General features: G+C 35.1%; 1 protein-coding gene across 4 annotated transcripts in view; it reads left to right on the forward strand.

Moving 5' to 3' along the window:
- TRAF5 (TNF receptor associated factor 5) overlaps positions 1–21,696 on the forward strand; it is a 60,734-nt gene extending 39,038 nt beyond the window's left edge. For all 4 annotated transcript variants that reach the window (XM_001374131.4, XM_007481347.3, XM_007481350.3 and 1 more), the window contains 9 exons: positions 518–575; positions 3,076–3,177; positions 6,541–6,705; positions 7,493–7,570; positions 9,044–9,118; positions 14,303–14,395; positions 15,857–15,997; positions 17,408–17,576; positions 18,680–21,696. In XM_001374131.4, the coding sequence (XP_001374168.4) occupies positions 518–575; positions 3,076–3,177; positions 6,541–6,705; positions 7,493–7,570; positions 9,044–9,118; positions 14,303–14,395; positions 15,857–15,997; positions 17,408–17,576; positions 18,680–19,257 (1,459 nt within the window). In that variant the 3' untranslated portion in view covers positions 19,258–21,696. The remainder of the gene's footprint in view (positions 1–517; positions 576–3,075; positions 3,178–6,540; positions 6,706–7,492; positions 7,571–9,043; positions 9,119–14,302; positions 14,396–15,856; positions 15,998–17,407; positions 17,577–18,679) is intronic.
- The last annotated feature ends 1,582 nt before the right edge of the window (positions 21,697–23,278 follow it).

Genomic DNA, 23,278 nt, shown 5'->3' on the forward strand with positions numbered 1-23,278 from the left:
ATTAGCTTCCTGAGTTTTCTGAAATAAGGAGGACTTTCCCAGGACACTTCTTAGGGGCATTTCTATGGGGACCTAACTATATAGTCTTACCTTTTTGAATTTATTAATGGATTTATATATGGTTTATGTTTCTCAAATACAAAGTTTCACTTATAGTATACAACATGTCAACTCATATGGAGAGCTGGTCAGGAGTAGACTGTAATAAGGGACAAACATACTTGTGCCCCAGAATTCTTCTTTCTATACTCAAAGTACAGAACTAGACTAAGGATGGCTTGTAACTTAAATTAGCTTATAAGCAAAGAAGCTGTTAACTTTCAGGTTACCAATTCTCTTCTCAGACTAGATCACAGCATTTTTAGATTTGCTCTTTTCTTAGACTCTAGGGACCAAATTGTTGCACTCTCTGGGTCTGGGAAGCAGGGTAATTTGTTAATAATTTGGGGAAATGATTGGATATGAGCTTTTGACTCTCAGGAAGGTAAATACTAACCATTAGCTTTTTTTTTTCTAGAGAATTAAATACAGTATCCATTTGCCCGGTAGATAAAGAGATTATCAAACCCAAGGAGGTAAGCAGGCAGGCACCTAACAGTGCCTGGCACAAAGTAGGTACTTAATAAGTGTTGATTGATTTCTAAAGTCTCAGATGTATTCTGGGTCATGTAAAAGTTAGCCAGTGTCTTTCCTAAGGTAGATTATGGGGACAGAATATTGAGAGACAATTGGGAGACAAAGACTTTCCTAATGCCCATGAGTGTGTTCTTAAAATCTGTCCAGGGACTCAGCTGCCTCAACTCTAATAAAAGGCCAGAGAGCACCAAGATGTATTGAAACTATAGTAAACTGTCACATATACACAAATGTCACATATATACTCACACATGGGCTTTACTCCCTACACAGATATGTGTACACAATGTCATTACTGTTAATTCTTGGAAATGGAAGTTCTGATATTGCTATCAAAGCTAAGTAGAGGAATCCAATGTAATTAAAATATATCCCCTACCTACCCCTTTGCCCCAATATAGTGAAGATGTGGAATTACAGTATTATTATCCCTATTATATTGTATTGAAGGTATTACATCCAAAGGTGGTGTGGTATTAAATCTAAAGACCCGAGTTTGAGCCTGCTATTTATTAACTATGTAATCTTGAACAAAACAGTTGATCTCCTTGGGTCTCAGTGTCCTTTTCTATAAAATAAGGGAGTTCATTAAGATGATTTTCGCCATTCTAACATAATATAATTTGTGATTGTACCCCTCAATAAGTACTGGCACAATCCAAGCATGTCCCAGGACTTCCTTCTATCAAGTTGCTCTCTGTTGGTAGGTAGAATAAAAGTAATATTTAGAAATATAGATGACACAATCTAGGAGGAACTTAGAGTATAGAATCAAGGAATCACCACCAAATCTTTGAGCTAGATAGTATCTTAGGAATCATTTCATCCAACTCCTTCATTGTTATAGATCCTAGGGACTTAGTGATGGCCCAGAGGCACCCAGCCACCAAATATGGTAGAATTGGATCTAGAATCCAGTTTTCTGAGTTTTGTTCTGATGCCCTTTATATGACACAGTGCTGGGCCCGAGGTGGATCTGTGCTTATGTGTGTGTTTGTTTATATATGTGTATTAGTAAATGAATAAGTAATGATTTCCAGGTTTCCCTCTAGTATGAGATTTTCAAACAATTGGTATTCTTTTTCTCCCTCATTGCCATTCCTGTGTATAGTAATTGTTACTGGTACAGTTACTTCTACTGGTATAATTTGATTGATGTAGTCTGAAATTTTATTTTGTCCTCTGTTGGGTTTGAATTTGGCTGAGTTTAGTGTTTCACAATGCTTTTTAGTGACCCTTACAAGCCTCCAACAATAGCTATGCTTTATTAGAGGCTTGGGAAAGCAAACGCAAAGTGGCCTCTTAAAAAACTGTTTTTAGGAAGAGTTCAAGTACCAAGTAGGGCATATGTCTTGTTTAGGGAGAATGGAAAGGTTGGAACTGAAAGGGGTTTCTCTTTGTTCCAAAAAAAATTCTTCAAGGACTAGACATATGTAGAGGGGCTGGTTTTCATGAAGCTCAAGAGGTTTTTCACTGAATTATGTGTAGAGATAGCAAAGAAATACGGTCACTGTGCTCCTGTGGTTTAAGTCTCATGGAAGGATATTGAAAAGCAGTACAACAGGGGCAGCTAAGTGGCTTAATGGATAGAGAGCTAGACCTGGAGATGGGAGTCCTGTGTTCAAATATGACCACAGACACTTCCTAGCTATATGGCCCTCAAGTCACTTAACCCCAATAGCCTAACTCTTACTGCTCTTTTGCCTTGGGATGGATATCACTTCTAAGACAGAAGGTAAGGGTTTAAAAAAGATAAAAGCAACAGAGAAAAATTAATATAGTACAAAGTAAGTATATGAGTTCTGGGGGGATCCTGATCTGTTAGGCAGGGCTATTAATCTGGGAGAACTCCCAGAAGCTGTTGAGCAAAGTTTTGAATTGAGGGATGAATTTGGATTGGCAGAGTTAAAGGACAGCATTGCTTACTGGTACAGTTACTTCCACTGGCATAATTGGATTGATGTAGTCTGAAACTTTGTCCCTACAAAAACAGTTTTCTGAAGCCTTGATGCTACCCTAAGCCAGTAACTAAGCCCTACCAGATGGTGATATTTTGAATAAGGTGATTGTCTATTCTAAGGCAGGAAGTATCATCTCACCCGCAGCCCCACCTCTTGTGAGAATTTGAGGTCAGGTTCACAGTTAGTTTCCTCATGCAACAGATTGCTACCCAACATCTGCAATAAATGCTCTGTCAGAGCCATATATCTATGACAGACTTTTTTCAGTTTTATGGTGAGTCAGATTTTTCCTTTCAAGGAAAGAAAAATGTTCCCGCTCAAAAAGTCTTGAAGTCTCTGTATGAAAGTGTCCACCTACTGAATTAGTTAATAGCCCTCCTCCTCTTTTGAAGTGTGTCTGATGGCTAGATTGTCTTCATTAGCCTCGATGTGTACATATGTATGACTATGGTGTGTTTTTTTTGGGGGGGGTGTTTAGGTGTTTAAAGATAATTGCTGCAAACGAGAAGTCCTCAACTTACAAGTTTTTTGCAAAAATGCTCCCCATTGTGCTGCCAAGATGATTCTGGGGAGATACCAGGTGGGTCTGAGATAATATGCCTTTAACTGGCATTGAGGTTCCATCACTAAAACCATTATGGGCACACCAAACTGTAACAGATGTTCTCCAATAGTCATTGTTCTTTCTATGACCTTATAGTTAGAGATAAGACTCACACAGCCAGAGTCTGTATGTTCACTAAAGAAAGGCCATTGTAAGTGAAGGATTTGCATAAAGTACAAACAGAGGAAATCGTGCATTCAGTGTGTGTGTATGTATGTGGGGGTGGTGCTAAAGAGGGAGCTAAAGTGAGTTTCTCTTTAAGGTTTCAGTTTAAGCTTTCATTTAATTTCACTTTTCCATTTAGCTAGAGAAATTTCCTGTTAAATAGAAACCTCAAGCTGAAGATGTAATGGCTTTATTTTGGTTGGTTTACATCAGGTATATCCAAAATTAAGAACTTTAATGTTTCTAACATTTAGCAAATTGCCAGGAGGTTGTTGAAACTTTTATTTCCTTCAAAAATAAGCTTTTCATAGGTTTCATTCATTCACACGATTCATTCTTAATTCTATAACAACTCAAAGCAAATACAAATTTAAGTTCATGACAATTAGGAAAGAGTTTTAAGAATTTCATGACTACCCTGGAAATTCCTAAAGATATCCTCATGATATGAATAAGGTAGGAATGGGAATACTGTCTTAGAAAGCAGAGATGTTCTGTATTTGACTAACTTGGCGCATTGCTTAGCAGTGTGTCAGGAATAAATGGACATTAATAAAGATAAAACTAAAGTTATTCAGTATGGAGTGGGCAAGGACTACAGGACAGTGAGGAAACATTTCCTGGGGCCAGGTCCTACCATGAGGTCAAATTAGATGTTATTAAATGGTTGACAACCCTTAAGCAGTTATAGTGCCATCTGTTTATCATTTGGCAGGCTGTAGTTTGTTCAATGAGAAACAAGAAGAGGAAAAGAGAAGAAAAGGAAAGCAGCTCCTAATATAGTACAGTTAATTAAATTGACAAAGGAGCAAAGTCTTATCATAGGCTCAGAATTACCTAGTTATGGTATTTTAAGTTAAATAAGGGCAGTGATAATCATGCCATCATCCACCAAAACCATGGCCCAACCCTTATTTAAATTACAAGACCACAGGGGGCAGCTGGGTAGCTCAGTGGATTGAGAGCCAGGCCTAGAGATGAGAGGTCCTAGGTTCAAATCTGAACTCAGACACTTCCTAACTATGTGACCTTGGGCAAGTCACTTCAGCCCCATTGCCTAGCCCTTACTACTCTTCTGCCTTGGAACCAATTCCAAGACGGAAGGTAAGGGTTTAAAAAAAAATTTACAAAACCACAGGAGGTTTTGGCCAGTTAGAAAAATTTCAGAGTGCTGTATCATGGAGAGAGAACACTTGTGGGTGAATATGAGATCAAGACTAGGATACATTATTCTTATTTTTATTTCATTAATCTTAAACCCATTCTTTGTTCTAAACCTCTGGTCATTCTTCCCAACTTTCCTATTGCATCATCTCTGCTCTTCTCACTTTTTTCCCTTTGAAATATTTTTATATGTAACTGCAACTATTACATGTCCCTTATTTTTTTAAAGTTTGTAACAAATTCATTACATTGTTTCTGAAGCTAGCATCCCTGTGTTTCTCCCTGAACTTCTTTTGCTCTGAGTTTTAAAAAGAAATGTTTCATTTTTCCTTCTCTGTGATATTATTACTACCTTCCCAAATCTCTTTACCCACTATAGAAGAAAGCTATCTCATAACAAATTTAGCAAAAAAAAAATCTACAGGTTTAACTAGGTCTGAAAATGCCTCATTTTGCACCTCTGATCTATCATCTACTACCAAAAGGAGGAAATTATGCTTCATTTGTAGTTGGGTCTGGTCATTATATTGATTAGTTATTAATCTTTTCACTTATCTATCTTTACCACATGGTAGTCACTGTATAAATTATTTTCTAGCTGCTACTCATTTTACTGGGTTATTTTACCCACTGTTATTTCTTAAAAGTCTTCTTAGGTTCCTTTAAATGCATCGTTTGTCATTTCTAGGGATTCAATAATGTTTCATTTTACAGGTACTCCCTTTGTTTACATTTCTTTGCTTTTAACAAAAAATTTTGCTCTACATTTTTTACATATAGATCCTTTCCTTTTTTCCTTTGATCCCTTTGGATGTATATGCCTAGTCGTGGTATAACTGAGCAAAGGACTTATAGTTTAGTATCTCTTGAATATTTAGCTGGACTAATTCACAACTCCACCAACACTGCATTACTGATTCCATCTTCTCACAATGATCATTTTCCTTTTTAAAAAATCTTTGCTAATTTGAGGGTTATGTGGTAGAAGCTTAGAGTTGTTTTAATTTGCATGTCACTTATTAGTGATTTAGAACATTTTTTCATGTGGTTAGTGATAGCTTGCTTTTCTTCTTTTAATAACTACATATCCATATCCCTTATTCATTTATATCCTGGGAAGTGGCTCTTGTTCTTAGATATCTGAATCTGTTTTGCTTTTTAAATTGAATTGAGTTTTTTCATGTGTACAAAAACTTTTCAAATTTTACATAATTGAAATTGATCATTTTATCTTCTTGATTGTCTTGGTCCCTTATTTTAAGCAAGAGCTTGTCCCTTATATTTAGCTGTGAAAAATATCTCCTTTCCTCACACTTAGAATATTGTCTGGTACATAACAGATGATCAACAAATGCTTAAATTTAATTGAAATACAATTAAATACAAACTATCTTTATTTGCCTCTTCTTTCCTAATCCTCTCATTTTCCATAAAAGGGAAGTTTCTACATTCCCCATCTAAAGTAGTTCCCCTTACTTCTTCTTTCTCACTGCTTACCTTCTTAGCAGAAAGTTTGGTTTTAAAATTTGGATTAAAATTAAAAAGCAGCAGGATCAAATACAGTGGCAGCACATACTACATCCATCATATTGTTTCTATTTCCCATATATCTTCAATAGTTCCTTCTATAGAACTAGAGGTTGCTAGGTAATACAGTGGATAGAGGATTGGCCTAAAGTAAAGAAGAGCTAAGTTCGAATCCAGACTCAAATACTAGCTATGTGATCCAGGACAAATCATTTAACCTGTCTGTCTCAATTCCCTCAATTGTAAAATAGAGACAAAAATAACACCTTCACAGGATTGTTGTGAGGAAAGATGATACCATATTGGTGAAGTGCTTAGCATAGTACCTAGCACACTGTAGATGTTTAAATCATACTGTTCCACCCCCCATCCCCACCCTTGACCTCTGCTTTTTGCCCTTCCCCCATTAGGATGATTTTAGGTATCCTCTCTCTATACTGATGCTAATTAATGAGAGCACAATAATATTAATGTGTGTTTTAGGATCATCTTCTACAGTGCTTATTTCAATCTGTGCAATGTTCTAATGAGTGTTGTCAGGAAAGAATCCTTCGAAAAGATTTGAAAAACCACCTGGAATTACACTGTCAGTTTCGAGAGGAAATGTGCCCATATTGTAATAAGGATGTAGTGATTATCGATTTACAGGTAAGTCAGACTAATCTGAATGACTGTAATAGAAGTTGTACAAACAGTACATTATTTAGCCAAAAACTTTTAACTTTAAAAATCTCTGGTTCTGTGGGTTATATAACTATTTCTCAGAGTCAAAAAATTTCAAATATAGAAAGGCATCTAACATAAACTTTTTATTCCTGTTATGAATATTTCTTATTTGGGCAAATGTATTTTAGCTCTAATTCACTTAAGAAGTAGAGGCATATGTCTGTGGCTATGAGTAATGTGATATACATAGCAATGGGCTGTTAACATTTTTGAACACACTTTATAAGGTTTTAGCTAACAAATAGCCAGACACATGGGTCTTTTTTCAGATTAGCTCTTGAAAACATTATCATTAATGTGTTCCTCTGTGTCACTATAGCAATGTGGCTAAGAACTATATCACCTCCCAAAATGGGAGCCCTGCCCTAATCATTTCCTAAAATCAGGTACCTCTTGTGTCATTGTGTGGTCCATCCATGAACTAATAATCCCAATTCAAAAATGATAATATACTTGGAAGACTTCCTTTTCCTGTTTCACCCAATTGTTTTGGCTCAATGTTAAATTGGTTATTAATTTTTATTTAAGAACTATCACTGTTTAGAAGAGACAACAGCATAAACTTCCTGGTTTTTAAGAGTTTCCAATATTAAAAAAAAGATATTTATAAGTATATACACATGATAGGATCTCCCTTTCTAACCTTACTAAAAAAGAAAAGACAGTACTTAAATTTGCCTTTCCATTCATCATCTATTCTGTTTTTCAGAATCACAAGGAACAATTTTGCCCCAACTACCCTGTATCTTGTCCCAATAACTGTTTACAGATTATTACAAGAACTAAGGTACTGTAAATAAAGAGTTTGAATAGAATTATTAAAAACTTTTAGTAGTTTTCAGTACTGTGTGGTTGATAATATTAGAGATCTAAGGTTATTATTAGGCCCTGTCTACTTGCTTCTCTTATTTTATCCCTTCTGTAGTCCTGAGCATTCTCATTTTTCCCTCATAGCCTCACCCCTGCGAATATAAACATCAGTTTTTTCCTCCTGTCACTCATCCCCTTCCTTTTCCCCCTACCCAGCCCAACCTTTATCTCCCTAACTTTTACATTATAAAGTACCTACTTCCATATTTCTATGCATGTATTATCTCATCAATGTGAGTACTTCCTCCACTCATACCATCTTATCCTATGTACTCCCATAAATCTTCATTGGTAGTTGGCTTATTATACAAAACCTCTTAACATTTGTGGAGAAACATCCTTTCTTTCACTACACAGCTGACCTACCTCTTTGTCCTGCCATACACCTCTGTGATGGCATCCTCTGTGTTGATTCTCTGAAGAGTTAGTTCCTCATTGGTAATATATTGCAGCCTTTTCATCCATTTATGCATTTCTCCATTGCTCTTTGTGTGACTAGCAACACTGGTTCTTCTGACGCTGTGGATGCCATGATTCACAGCCATACAACATCACTGAAAGAATACTTGTATTAATAATAAGGTCCCCCAAATCCCCTTTTTTGACTATTCCCTCAATACCTTGAATTTTCTCACTTCTGAAAATTTGTTCAAGATATTTCCCTTGACTGGAATTGACTTCATTGCCCAGCATAAGGCCTGGCACTAGTGCTTGACTGATTGATTGGTGCCTTTATCTCTGCTACCATACCCTTCCCCCCCGCCCCACTCCAATTGCTGAACAAAATTCTACCAATTATTCAGAATCTAGCTAAAATCTTACTTCCCCAATCACTCTTCCACATCACAAAGGGACCTCGTTGGAACTCTTAAAATAATTAGTGTCTAGACCAGTCAAAGAGCACTTATTATCATGAACTAAATTTTGTTATAAGTATGGTCTTACTCTAAACATTGAGAAGACCTTGAATTCTTAAAGGCTATGTCAGTAGATTATAAGCTTGTTCAGGTCCTACCAAATTGGTACAGCAATGATTCAGTACCACCTACAAAAATCTTTCTTCTCATAACTGTAGTTATTAGTAGTCTAGGCCCCTTTAAATCAACTTATATTTACCTATCTCTATTCATGTTGCAGATTTTTGTTGCTAAATATAAATAATTAACAATAAGAGTGTACTATTCTGCAAACACCTTATTTTCATGTTACTTTACTTATTTGAAAGGAAGCTTATTGAGGGCAGGCACTGGTTTTGCTTTCCTTTGTATTCCCAACATGGAGCAAAGTACTTGGCACAAAGTAACTTAATAAATGTTTGGTGATTAAGTAAGAATCACCTATTATTAATCAATCACCTATTATTATAGCTTGGGCCTGTTCATATTCACAGGTTAATGAGCATATTTCTGTGTGTCCAGAGGTGGAACAAGAATGTGCTTATAAGCATTATGGCTGTCCTGTAAAGGTATGTAAATTGATGCTTTTTCATTTGTCCTTCCTTGTTCCACTCCCATACTATTATACAGTTTATTTCAGAGTCTTATTTTGTCCTTGGTAGTATTTTTGCATGCAGACCAAAGACAAAGGTCTCCATGTGGGGTCCAGAACAATCTCCTAAAGTTCTAGGAATATGGTAGTGATTGGCATTCATAGTTTTGACTGCAACTTTTTCAGTGTTTTTCAAATTTCTTGACTTTCCTACTGTACTTGGTTCCCAATTTATTACAGCACAAAATTAAATTAAATTCACTTTTTGAAAAATGTGTGGAAAATAGTTTTTCCTGAAATAGTTTCTATTATAGAATCAAATAAGTAATAATAAGTCAAGCCCTTGGAGATGACTCTAAACCTCTGTTAGGTACGGCAGAGGTAGGGACAGAAAACAATTTCAGAGATTCCTTTTTGATATACATACCCTACTGCTAAAAATGTCAGTGTTAGAAGAGAAGAGCTAAGTTATTTGAAGTTTGACCCCAAATATAGTGATTATTTTTTTTATTAATAATATAGTTATCTCTCAATTCTGTATACTGATTATAGGCAGTAATGGCACCAAGAAACTACAAATCATTCCCTTTGGATTGAAAATATATTGTGATTTTGTGTGTGTGTGTTGAATTTAACTTGGGCATTCTTTGTGTATACATTAGATAGCTACAGAATGAAGATTGTCCAGTTCTTGAAACTACAAAATTGATGGATATAATCCACCAAGTAGATAAGAAATTTTTGGAGATAATAGCTAGTTGGATGCAGCAATGTGTAGTACAAAAAGCATGTGACCTCAGGGAAAAGGAAGATTCAGTTTCTAATTAGACATGCCATTAATATTCAGATCTTTTTTATCTTCCCCTTTGAAAAACCTACCATCATTTTTTGAGATTGTCACATATTATAGTCACAGGATTTCAAAGTTATGAGACATTAGTAACTATTTAATCCAATTCATTAAACTAAAAAAAAAAACGAGTTATTACACAACATGTCTGACAAATGGTCATCTTGCATGACAAGTGGTCACCTGGCATTGGCTTGAAGATTTGCAAAGAGGGGGAACTCATACTTCCTGAGGCAGCCCAACCAACCTTTGGATAGCTCTAAGTATTAGGAAGTTTTTCCTTACAAACCTAGTTTTTCTTCTTTCACCCATTGCTTTTGTTTTGGACTTCTGAGGTCAAAAAGAACAAATTTATTCCCAGCTCCATATGACTGCCTTTGGGGTATTTTAAAGACTGCTTTTAGAGTAAAGTGAGCAAAATCAAGAGAACAATTAATTTAAAAAAAATAACAATATTGTAAAGAAAAACAATTTTGAAAGACTTGGGAATTGTGATCAACATAGAGATCAACTACAATTCTAGTGGATTTATGATGAAGTATGCTATCTCCTTCCTGACACAGAGGCAATGGACTCCATGCAAATTGAAACATATTTTTCTTTGGACATGATTAATGCAGGAATTTGTTTTGCTTGACTACCAATGTTTTTAACAGAAGTTTTGTTTTTCTTGCTTTCTTGACAATGAGGTACAGGGTAGGGTGAGGGAGGAGGAATGGTTCTTTATGAAAATAAAATAACATTTAAAAAAAGATAGTATCATCCTATCTGTCTTGGGCAGTGATCTTTTCCCTTCTTTAATCCTTCCTTCTCACCTAGTATATCTTAAATACCTCCTTTTATTGACTTTATTTGGCTTTCTCTTCTGTCTCAGCTTATCAGGGGTTTTAGCATTCTTGATACTATTATTGCAAGATTATATCATGCTTCTGTTTTCATACTATTACCTACCCTTGCTTCTATTTTTAATACATTTCTTTTAATCTAAGTTGATTAGCAAATTCTCTATGTATCCACATATCTCTTTAGACAATTCCTACTTTTTCTACTCATTGGAATTGTTTCCCTTTACATATTTAGAATTTTTTTTAGCATTTTCCCATCTTCTTGGATGACTTTCCCTATAGAATTTTAGTTCTTGGGTTCCTATCCTTCACTTTCCTCAAATCTAGGGTGTGATTCATAATATGACATCCTGTATATGACAGCACTTTGTAGTCTAGCCTCTAACTTCATCACCCTGCCAAGTTTCTTTCTCTTCTATCATCCTCTATCCTATCTCCATTCAAACCGTGCCAAATTCCAACCCCTGATTACTCCCACAATTTTCCTCCTTGGTTCCCTCCTGATGTGCTGCAAACTGTATAGTTCCTGGTATAGAGGTAGAGGAAATCATGAGACCATGCTGCCTGGATCCCTTAAAGATTTATGTTATGTAATTTTACTATAGCAGAGTAGAATTCTGATTTATTTCTAATTGATTCTATTTCCTATTCCCACTGAGACTGTTCTATACTTTCTCTTTCCTTGTCAGTCCCCCATGCCACTCCCTCTGCAAGCCTTACAGCTTAGGACTTTGATTCAGTAACTTGGAGGGACAAAGAGACCTTTTGCTATCAATATCGTCTTTCCCCTTTTCTCTGTATATCATAACCCCTTAATAGTATCCTCTATTTTCTCTTTCTTTACTCCATCCTTTTATGAAAAGGTAGCCCTTTTCCTTGCTCAGTCAACACCTCCTCATGTATCCTTGGTTCCAACAATTCCTTATTCTTCCATCAAGTTTACTCCACAGTCATCCCTTCTCTTTTATCTACTAGTTCCTTCCCTACTGCCTACAAATATGCCCAAGTCTTCCCCATCTTTTAAAAAACTCTTTTCAGATCCCCTCAATTTATATTCCGATGGTTCTCCATTTTTCAGTCCAACTCTGAGAAAAAGCTACACATACTTGTTGCCAATGTGATTTCCCTAAAAGGTAGGTCTTTCTCCACTTTCCTTAATCCTTTGTAGTCTTAGTGTCTAACTTTAAAAATCAACTGAAACTATGTTTTGTAAAGTTTTCCATGATTTCTTCATTGCCAAATCTATTGACCTTTTTTTCAATCCTCATCTTTCTTGACTTCTTCCCTGAATTTTGATAAGAATAACCACCCTTTCCCCCTGGATATTCTCTTCTGTGGATTTTTGAGATATTGCTTTCTCTTGGGTTTCCTCCTTTACACACCTGCAAACTGCGAGTGTATCCTAAAGCTAGGTCTAATCTCTTGACCAACCTCTATTGTGCACCACAAACTGCCAACTGGATGTTCTGAACTGGATGCCCCAACTGACTTCTCAGACTCAGCATTTCTAAAATATAACTCATTATTGGTCTTACAAAACCCACCACTCTTCCTAACTTCCTTATATCTGTTGAGGGCACCAATATTCTTCTACTCACCCAGATTCATAACTTTGATGATCATCCTTTCCACTTTTATCCATACCATTAACTCATGTTCCAAAGCTTATAGTTTCTACCTCCACAACATTTGTCCCCTCTCTCTACTCACAAATCTATTCCACCTTAATTAAGGCTCTCATCATGTTTCATCTCTGCCTCAAGTTTTTCCCTACTCCAATTCATCCATTACAAGGCTGCCAAAGTAATCTTCCTAAAGCCCATAATCTGATCAAGTCACTGCCATCTAGGTGGCAAAATGTATGATGCACTGAGCCTTGAGTCAGAGAGACTCAAATTTGAATTCTGCCTAAGACATGGTAGTTATGATCTTTAACAAATCTCTTAATGTCACTTAATGCCTCAGTTTCCCTCTTTGTAAAATGGGGATAATAATAGCACTTACATCCCAGGTTGCCATGAGATTCAAATGAGAAAATGCATAAAGTTCTTTATAAACCTCTGAGGATGAAATCATCAGTAAAAACTATTGGCCACTGTGCTTTGGACAGAGAGAAGCTGAGGTTGGGGTGAGGTAGGATTTTAGCAAATATCTGGAATAATTAAACTTCCCATTGCTATTATTGCTTGTCTCTGTGCCAAGCTTACGATTTGTTTGCTAAATTGATCTACTTTCTCTTTATGCCCAGGTGGTCTATAGTATAGACAGATGATAAAACTGTTTCTGTTTATGTTTCCAATGACTTTCACCCAAATGATCTCTACCATGTTTTTGCTCTCTGATTCTTGTACCATTTCATGAGTTACTTCCTTAGATGGCAATGCTTCCCTCCCTATACCCCCCCTTTAGCTATCTTTTTTGCTTTGAATATGCTATATACATTCACATCTACATTATAGTAATGTTTCTTATCTCACAAAGTCACAATGATTCCTAGGAAGTCAAATGTGCCTCCTTACACTGAGACCCACATTTCATCTTGCTTGTTGTGGAGGTATCAATATATAGATATTTGAAATTATTCATTTTACCCCTGACTTTTTTCCATTTTTTTGTTTCTTTGATCATCTGGCTATCTCAGTAGTGATTTGTCCTCCTACACTGTAGCATCTCTCTATTGTGTCTACTTCAGTGAATATAAAATGGAAATGTTCACCCTCCTCATCTTTTTTGGTTTGTTTAAAGCTCTTTGGATTTTTAGATACCCCCAAATATATTTTACCAGCCTTGTTAAAGGCATTCTATGCCTAGGATGAGTTTGTCATTCCCATATTTTCACCCATGGACCAAAAATCCAAATCACATTTCCAGATATCATTTAACCAGCTGTTTATGTCCCAGTATTTCTCTTTTGCATCCCCTGCCTCAGTGAATAGCAGGTGATTAAAAATACCACCACTAGTATCACAGCTGTCTTCATGATTTTATAAACTTTGGCAATATTTTTTTAGGTTCTATCTGTATTTATAGCCTATGAGAAATAGGTAACAGCCATCTCTTTTGACAAGTCTTGAGACATTCTCTGTTGCTACAAACTTGATAGACAGAGTGATGTTCTAAGTCACCTCAACAGGAGTCACCAAACATCAGGATTCTTCTCTTTTTCCTCTGAGTCCAGCTGGATGATATCCCATTTGACAATACTTGTGGATCCACCTCATCATTCATTAGATGGATAGCAGCTGCATCCTCCTTAAAGCACTGAATAGTGATCCTTGTTCTTCATAAAGTTTCAGATTTATTTCTCATACAGTCCTAGAACCAGAAAGGAACCCTGCCATAAAGCAAGTGAATAGAAATGAGCAAAGAAATTAAGGTTGTCTTTAATAAAAAATGACCCTATTTTCCCCATCTCTGATGTATGCCTTTTAATTGCTTGTCTTTTTCTCTATTTTTTTCTCTTAAGGACAAAAGGAGTAATCTTAAGAAACATGAGAATTCTGCCTTGAGAGAACACATGCTCCTGGTTTTAGAAAGGAATTCCAGGTTAGAAGAACAGGTAACTATAAAATATTGGAAATATGAGATAAAATCCCTAAATGTTTCTATTTTGCTATACATTAATATAAACCAACTAGAAAGATGTTCTTCTGTGAAGTAATTCATGTTTTAAAAGAATTTATCGACAAATGCTTTATGTCATTCTTACATATTATGGATAAACATTAAGGTAGCAAGCTGGCAGAATGAATAAAAGACTGAAGAAATCAGGAAGACCTAATTTCAGATCCTAACTGATACATATATGATCTTGGGCAAGCATTCCTTTTTGTCCTCAGTTTCCCCATCTGTAAAACTGAAATAAAAATAGCACATACCTCATAGTAGCATCAAATAAAGTAGCACATATACAACACTGCCAATCTCAAGGCTAATAATGCAAACTTTATGCTAATAATAAATAGCTAATACTAATACTGCCAGCAAGGACAACTAGGGAACCATGAAATTTGCAGTTTTTCTTTTTTTGGTTAGATGTTAGTTTCTTACCTTAAAAAGTCCACATCTGTATACATGGCATGCATGAATAGCCGGTTTTAGTTCTATTTCAGGTCTATGGGGATTCATCTTCCAAAATCAAGTAAAGGACAAAATCCTTTTCTGTCTGCAGGAAGGGAACATAATTTTTCAACTATGTGTAAGCTTAGTATTACTATCTGATACAGCCTCAAGGTAGCCATGTAAATCTCCACAAAGTTACATATGAAATCAGACCACGAGTAACAGAAAAATATTTAAAAACAAACTCCTGATAATATGGCATAAGACATACTATTCTCTTTTCTAATTGCTTTGTGTACTTTATGGGACAGTGGAAAAACCACTGGAATCAGAATGAAAAGAGCTGGGTTCAAGAGCCAGCTCCATCCCTAACAACCCATATGCACTTGGACAAATAATTTAACCTCTCTAAGCCTCAGTTTTTGTATCACTAAAAAGGAAGTAACAAATAATATTCTGCCTACTTCACAAGGCCAGAAAGACTGAATGAAATTTATTTAAGTGTGCTTGTAAACTCTAGTGCTATATAAATGTAAGGTATCATTATTATTGCATGTCTTACGTCCCTATCTAGATTATGAACATTCTTGAGAACTAGGACTGTCCTTGTATTTTTATATTCCACATAGTATCTACTGTAGCGATTATATATGGTAATCATTCCCTAAACACATATAGAATACATGAAGAAACTTGGTAATAATCCTATAATTCTTTGAGTTAATTGTGGTCATTGCTACTTAAGGTACTATATTACCATATCATTGGTTAATGGTAACCCTATCAATAGTTAAATAAAAATTTTTTTAAAAGAGCTGGTAAAAATTTTTTGAGCTCTTACAGACATTTAGAGAACCTTGCTTTAAAACTGACATTTTCCACTAATGCTATTCATTATTTAAACTTAATTATGTATTTTAATGGCCTTATTTTCTCCATTCTAATTTCTTTTGATTAGATTTTTGACTTACACAAGAACTTAGAATTAAAAGAAAGTAAAATTCAGCAGTTAAGTGAAACTGTGAAGAAATTTGAAAAGGAATTTAGACAGTTTGTACAGCTATTTGGCAAAAATGGTAACTTGCTGGCAAGTACTCAGGTGAGAGATACTACCATTCTATCCAACATCATTTTTTCCTCTTGTTTGCCTACATTTGATAATAACTTTTATGACCTATTGGACCAATAATATTCTCTTAACCTTAGAGTCACTGCAAGGACATGTAGTTTTATGCTGTATAGTCAATAAAGTGAAGTTAATTCTTTTGGAAAGAAATATTATGATCTTTCCAAAATCTCTAGAGGTAAAATGACATTGAAATATACAAATGTCAATAAATTATTAATGGGCTCCCAATGAATAGTGAATTCATCATGATAATATATATATGATATTTGAAAAGATTTCAGAAGTTGGCAGAAAGGACTACTTCCTTGGGATATAGTTGATGATAGTATGTCTAACTAGGCAGGAAAGGGGACACCTAAGTTTTGGTTTCTTCATTTGTAAAATAAAGGATTTGGACTATATGATTTCAAAGGAGAAGTATTGTGAAACTTAAATGAGATAATGGATATGAAGCATTTTGCAAACCTTAACGTGTTATATATGTGCAAGTTATTAGTAGTAGTAGTCAATAGTTATTAGTAGTAGTAGTCAATAGTCTTCTGATGATGAATTTACTCCCTGAGCCCTCTACTGCACTGTTGCTAAGCTCAAGTAATGTTTATAGTGATACAGAAGTATGCTAATAAATGTTTAGCAACAAGACTTTCTGGGAAATATTTTTAAAGTATTCACCCTCAGCTTTAAGTTTAATCTGCATTATTAGGTCTTTCTTAAATCTAGATAATGGACAAAACAAAAAATATTTGTAGAGCTGAAAGATACCTTGGAGATAGAGATATCCTACAGCCATCACATTCCAAGGTATCTTTTAGCTCTAAATACAGTGATCTAATTGTCTTAGTACCTGTTTTATATATATTTTCCTAGCACTGTGAGGAGTGGAGTGGAAGTATTGGGTAGAATGGTGGGGAAAGGAGAGGTGGAGGCTTACTTTGGAAATCATGAATATCAATAACTTATGAATATTTCTTCATCATGATATGACATTAAGTACTTTAAAGATTACACAAAATAATTTACAAATGAAACTAAATTTAGCTGATCTACTAGACAGAAGGTAGCATTGTATAATGAAAATAGTGTTGGATTTGAGTTCAAGTGCAAACATTTAGCAATTTAACCCTTTGCTTTCCTCTTCTATATATGGGTATATTTCTATTATTTACCCAGCTCTCAAAGTTAAAGTAAAGATCAAATGACATAATGCCTATAATATACTATGGATATGTGAACTATTCTGTAGAAAGGAATACTTTTGTGGAATATAGATGATGGCAGTAAACCTCTCCAGGGGAAGGGAATGTATCTGGAATACTGGCTGAAATTTTCTTTCTTTTTCCCTCTCTCTTTCAAACTTTGTGATCCTTATTACACTGGAAGGTTCTTGCCAGTCATATTGATAAATCAGCTTGGTTGGAAACCCAAGTAAGAGAGTTATTGGAGTTGGCTAACCAGCAGGAAAACAAACTTGATCTAAAACCCTTGATCAATACAATTGATACGATAAAGCAGAAGATCACTCTGCTGGAAACCTATGACCAGAGATTGGGTATGTTTGATATTTCATTTGTTGTTTTTGATTGTTTGGGAAACTAGGGCTAAATTACTATGAATTTATGAAACAGGATACAGTACATGGCAGACTAGTAAAGTAAGTACCAGATATGAGTGCCAGATGTGAAGTCAGACAGATGTACATATGAATTCTGCCTCAGATTGGTTATGTAACCTTGAACTTACATTCTCTCAACCTTAATTTCCTTAACTGTAAAATGGGAATAAGTATAGCATATAGCTCCCAAGGTAGTTGTGAGGATCAAATGAAATAATAAAGCATAGTAGTAGTAGTAGTAGTCTCTCGGTAACTGAGGATGACGATTGTCTTTGTGTGTTTTCATCTATGATAGATGAGTGTGCACAAAGACACTTGTGCGTGAAGGAGATTTAAGTGGAAAAGTCGATGCACAGAGAACAGTCCCACTGTCTCAGTGTTGGAATAAATTATAGGGCAAGCCTTAAAGCACTATATAAATGGCACTTATTATTATTAGACACAATTAGAAACAATAACCCAAACAAGACAAATTAAAAACCACTGTCCTTGACTATGATTTAGAAGCAAAATATATAAGATGTATTGGAATTGGTGTTCATGAAATTGATCAGTATTCTGAAAAATAAGATCTCGATTGGCCTACACAGGTCTAGAGAAGGCAAATGAATGAAGAAATGGATGTTAGAAATAAATGAATAAAGTGGGTGGTGGGTGGCAGGTGCCTATGTAAATGTTAGAAAAAATAGTTGCCTTGAGCTCTTTATAGAAAACTCTGGGCAGACACCCAAGCTTACAGTCTTGAGAATAATTCTCCAAAATCCCAGCTTTCCATTGCACAGAGTGCTTTAGCAACTAGACAGCAGTCAGAGGTTGTTTTTTTGTTTGTTTTCATTTTTGTTTTTGTTTTTAATCAACAAGTTTGACAAGAGAATCACTGAAAAGTCACTGAGCTTAAATTATCCATTTTGGGTCTTTGTATACAAAGCGTTCATGCTTATTGTGTTGGATTTCAGGATCAGAAAACTCCATTTTAGATGAATTCTAATGGAAGCTTTGTCTAAAGGGAAATTTGTCATTCTTTCCATTTTTCTTTGTAGTCACTTTGGAAGGCCAGACTAACAGACATGATGTCCACATTAATGTTCATAAAGCCCAGCTGAATAAAAATGAAGAACGATTTAAAATGCTAGAAGGTACTTGTTATAATGGCAAATTGATATGGAAGGTGACAGACTACAAGATGAAAAAAAAAGAAGCCACAGAAGGACGCACAGTATCCATATTCAGCCAGCCTTTCTACACCAGCCGCTGTGGCTACCGACTCTGTGCAAGAGCCTACTTGAATGGGGATGGGTCAGGGAAAGGAACACATTTATCATTGTACTTTGTGGTGATGAAAGGAGAATTCGACTCATTGTTGCAGTGGCCTTTCAAGCAGAGGGTTACCATGATGCTTTTGGACCAGAGTGGGAAAAAAAACCACATTACAGAGATCTTCAAGGCTGACCCCAATAGCAGTAGCTTTAAAAGGCCTGATGGAGAGATGAACATTGCATCTGGTTGCCCTCGCTTTGTGGCTCATTCCACTCTGGAGAGCACCAAAAATACCTATATCAAAGAAGATACACTATTTATGAAAGTGGTTGTAGATTTATCTGACCTGGAGGACCTGTAAGAAGTACCTGGATTCATTGTTGCTATGATGAGAGAAGCTCTTGAGTTCACAACAGTGATGGTCAGATTCAGTTGCGAGAGTGAACCCATTTCTAATGTATGTTTAGATTTTTTTCTCTTAATATTTAAAAGCCATTCAAAAATACCAAAATTTTAGCTCATCTTTTCTTCTCAGTAGACTGAATGTAATGCCTTGTTTCGATTGTTAGACCCCTTACCCTATTCTTTTCCATATTATTATTTATCTTTTAAAGTATATATCTTTTCTATCTAATTAAATTGTGGTTTTCTTGAGGGCACTTCTCAACTCCAGCAACTAGAAAGGTGCTTCTTACTTATGTTTGTTGATGATGTTGCTAATGATAATGATAAGGTAAAAATGGTTCTCTAGACCTGACTTTGCAACTGAAGAAATACTATTCATGGCAAGTTATTCATTTTGTAAATGAATAATTTTATTATAAGATGCCCAACTAACCAGACTCTTTTGGACAGTATGCTAAACCTATGACTACTTGGACTCTATTAAAATTATTATGAAGCTTCAGTAATCTATAACATAGAAGTATAACCTAGGGGAAGGAAAGATAAATGGATTGAACATTTTCTCTTTCTTTCCAGAGTGGAGGAAAAAAGATGCTAAAAAGCACAAGAATAAGATTATAGGGAGGTGTGTCCTGCTAATATGTTCATCCTCTATAAAATGAAAATGATTTTATTATAACCTTTAAGTTGGAGATTGAGAACTTGAGAATTAGTAGGATGAGAAACTCTTTGAAAATCTAAACTCAGTGACGTGGGAGATTGGGAGAATATAAGATGGGGAAAAAAAGAATGAAGATAATGATGGCTATTTGGCAAAAGCTAGGGATAATAAATGGGCAATCCATGTACCACTGGTATCTTTGCAGCATCAAGAGAAAGCCAGGGAGATCCTCAACATACTGAAAAGATTCTCTGTTGTGAATATATGGGTGGACATGGTCAAGAGGATGGTAAGGCCTGGGTGGACTGGGTACCTCATTAGATGAGATCACAGATGCATTTGAGTATTGTTGAAGAAAATGAAGTGAGGAGATTCCAAAAGGGCTCTAAGATGAAAGATCAGTTTCACTTGAGCACTGAGACTGATTTTTAAAATAGTATACTTATCTCAAATATTGATTTCAAAAAGTGATGTATTTTTTGAGGGGACTTTGGAATTCAAAGTATGATATAATGAATATTGTACTGGGCATGGGGTCAAGAAAATCTGGGTTCAAATCCCAACTCGAACACTTATTAACCATGCAACTATGGACAAGTCATTTAATCTTTATGAATTTCAGTCTCCTTATCTGCAAAATGGAAATAATACCTGTAGTACTCTACTTCATAAAATTGTTATATGTATATACATATACACATATGTGTATATATATATATATATATGGTTGAAATAAGATGACATATCAAATGTTTGGCATACCACAAGATGCTATAAGGATTTCAGTTTTTATTAAATAAAAATGGCCATGATATAAATGCATAAAACTTATTACCACCATCCTTAATTATTTCAAACATATTACTGCCAGGAATTTTATAAGGAATGGAGGATACATATTCTCATCAACATGTATAGTTCTAAAAGTAGATATCAATCTGGATATAATGGAAAGAATATTTAGTCCTTCTGCCAAAGAATGGCACTTTTGTTGACTGCAATGTTTCCTGTAACCTTGGTGCCATATCATGGATTTTCTTATGTTAAAATCTTTTTGTTTTTACAAATGCATGCAAAGGAAAATATTACATTCAAAAGATAACTTTTTGTTAGAAAGTAAATAGCTCATTGGGTATAAAGGTAGCAATGGCCTGCCAAATAATAATTGCAGTACCAACTTTAAGAAATGTTATGTAAATGTTTTCTGAGATGGATAGAACCATAATCACTTCCTGTAAAATCATTAAGATGTTTAAAAGAGTTGTAAAGCAATTATTTTTTTAAAGGGTCAAACTATTTATAAAGACATATGGAAACAACAGCCTTTTACTGAAGAATCCCTCTGTAACTTCTGGTGAATTGTGTTATTTTGTAGATTTATAATGTGAACAGATGCTTTCAAACAGACTTTGAAAGCATTTTATTATTTTTTGATTCATATTAAGCCCTGGTGGCTGCAATTATTTATGATGATTTTTCAATGTTTTTTATCACGTTTTTTAAATCACAGTTGTCTGTTCTATAGGGTCATGAAAACATGTTTATAATGGGTTTGCTGTAAGCAAAAAACAAAATTTTGACAAAAAAGCTCTTATTTTCATCAAACTGTGTAAAAAGTCTGATTTTTAACTGATTTGTTTATTGATTCAAAGTGCCATTCATCAACGATAAAAAGAATTATGATAGAAAACATCATTTTTGTTAAAATAAAAGTGGCCTGTGTTTTGAATAAAAGAAGGATCCCTGAAACTTTTTTTTATTCATCCATCTAAATTATGAAGTTACTTTTAAATTTCTAAATAGTAGTATTTTAAAAATGTGTTTACACTTTGGCCTCACTAAAGGTCATAGGGATCAAAGATATAGAATTAAAAGGAACCTCAGAGGTCATCTAGTCCAACAGTTTCATTTTACAGATGAGGAAACTGAGACATAGTGAGATGTAGTAATTTAAGGAAATAGATACACATTCTAAAATAAAAGATATTGCCGTCCATGAGGGTGGGTTACAGGAATAGAGCTAGGAGCACTTTGTCTTTCACCTCCAAATGATCACCAAATTTGGTAGTATATGTATATGAGAACTTATTAAAAATAACATAACAATATTCATAACTTTCTGATTGATAATTTTATGAACCCATAATTAAACATTTACTAAACACCTACTTTGTGCAAAGTGTTGTGAAACATTCTAGGTGATACAGAAAACTTTAGATAAGATACAGTTCCCTGATACAATGGAGCTTACAGCCTGGTACTAAATAAATAAATCCCAGTGACTTCCAATTGTTTCTAGGAGCAACCATAATGCTCTGTTTGGCATTCAAAGCCCTTTATAACCTAGCCCCCTTTTACCTTACTCCTTAACATGCACCGTTCCATCCAATCACACAGGCCAAGATGTTGCACAAACAATACCCGCCATCTTTTGGCTCCAGGCATTTTTTCTTGCTGTTCCCCATGATTGGAATGCTCTCCCTTCTCTGCTCTGACTATTGACCTCCCTGACTTCCTTTAAGTCTCAATTAAAATCCCACCTATAGGAAGCCTTTTCCAACTACTCTCAATTATAGTGCTTTCCCTCTTTTAATTATCTTTTATTTATCCTGCATATAGCTTGCTTTGTATATATCTGTTTGCATGTTGTCTCACCAATTAAGACTATAAACTTCTTTAGGGCAGGGACTATCTTTTGACTCTTTTTGTATTCTTAGTGCTTAGCACAGTGCCTGGAACATAGTAGGCACTTAATAAATATTTACTGAATTGAATTGAGAGCTGACCCACATAGCAACTAAAAACAGTAACAAATAATACATAAGTTTATGAGAAATAAGAAAAGTTGTGTGAAAAGAGTCATTACTGATTAATGCGTTCAGAGAAGACTTCCCAAAGGAAGTGGCATCTGCAAAGAGCTTTAAAGAATGGGTAAAAATCCAAAAAGAACAGATGTATTGTAAACAAAGGATACCGATGAACACAGGAAAACACAGGAAATGTGACTGTGAGCTATTCCTTTAGAGTGTGAGCTCCTTGAGGACAAATACTATTTCTCTCTTTGTATCCCCAGCTCATACAGTCTTTGACACATAGCAAGTACCTCATAAATGTTTATTGACAGGAGATAGTAACTGAGATTTAAACACTGAAACGAGAGACCAAAGAAAGAAGGAAAAACGCATATATTTTAAAATTCATAATAGGATTTTTTGTTAAAGGAAAAAAACAAAACAAAACCCTGGAAATAAAGGGAGTGCTTATCAGTTGTGGAAAAGCTGAACAAATTACAGTATATGACTATTGGAATATTATT

The sequence above is a fragment of the Monodelphis domestica genome, chromosome 2 (genome assembly GCF_027887165.1).
Source record: "Monodelphis domestica isolate mMonDom1 chromosome 2, mMonDom1.pri, whole genome shotgun sequence".
Lineage (NCBI taxonomy): Eukaryota > Metazoa > Chordata > Mammalia > Didelphimorphia > Didelphidae > Monodelphis > Monodelphis domestica.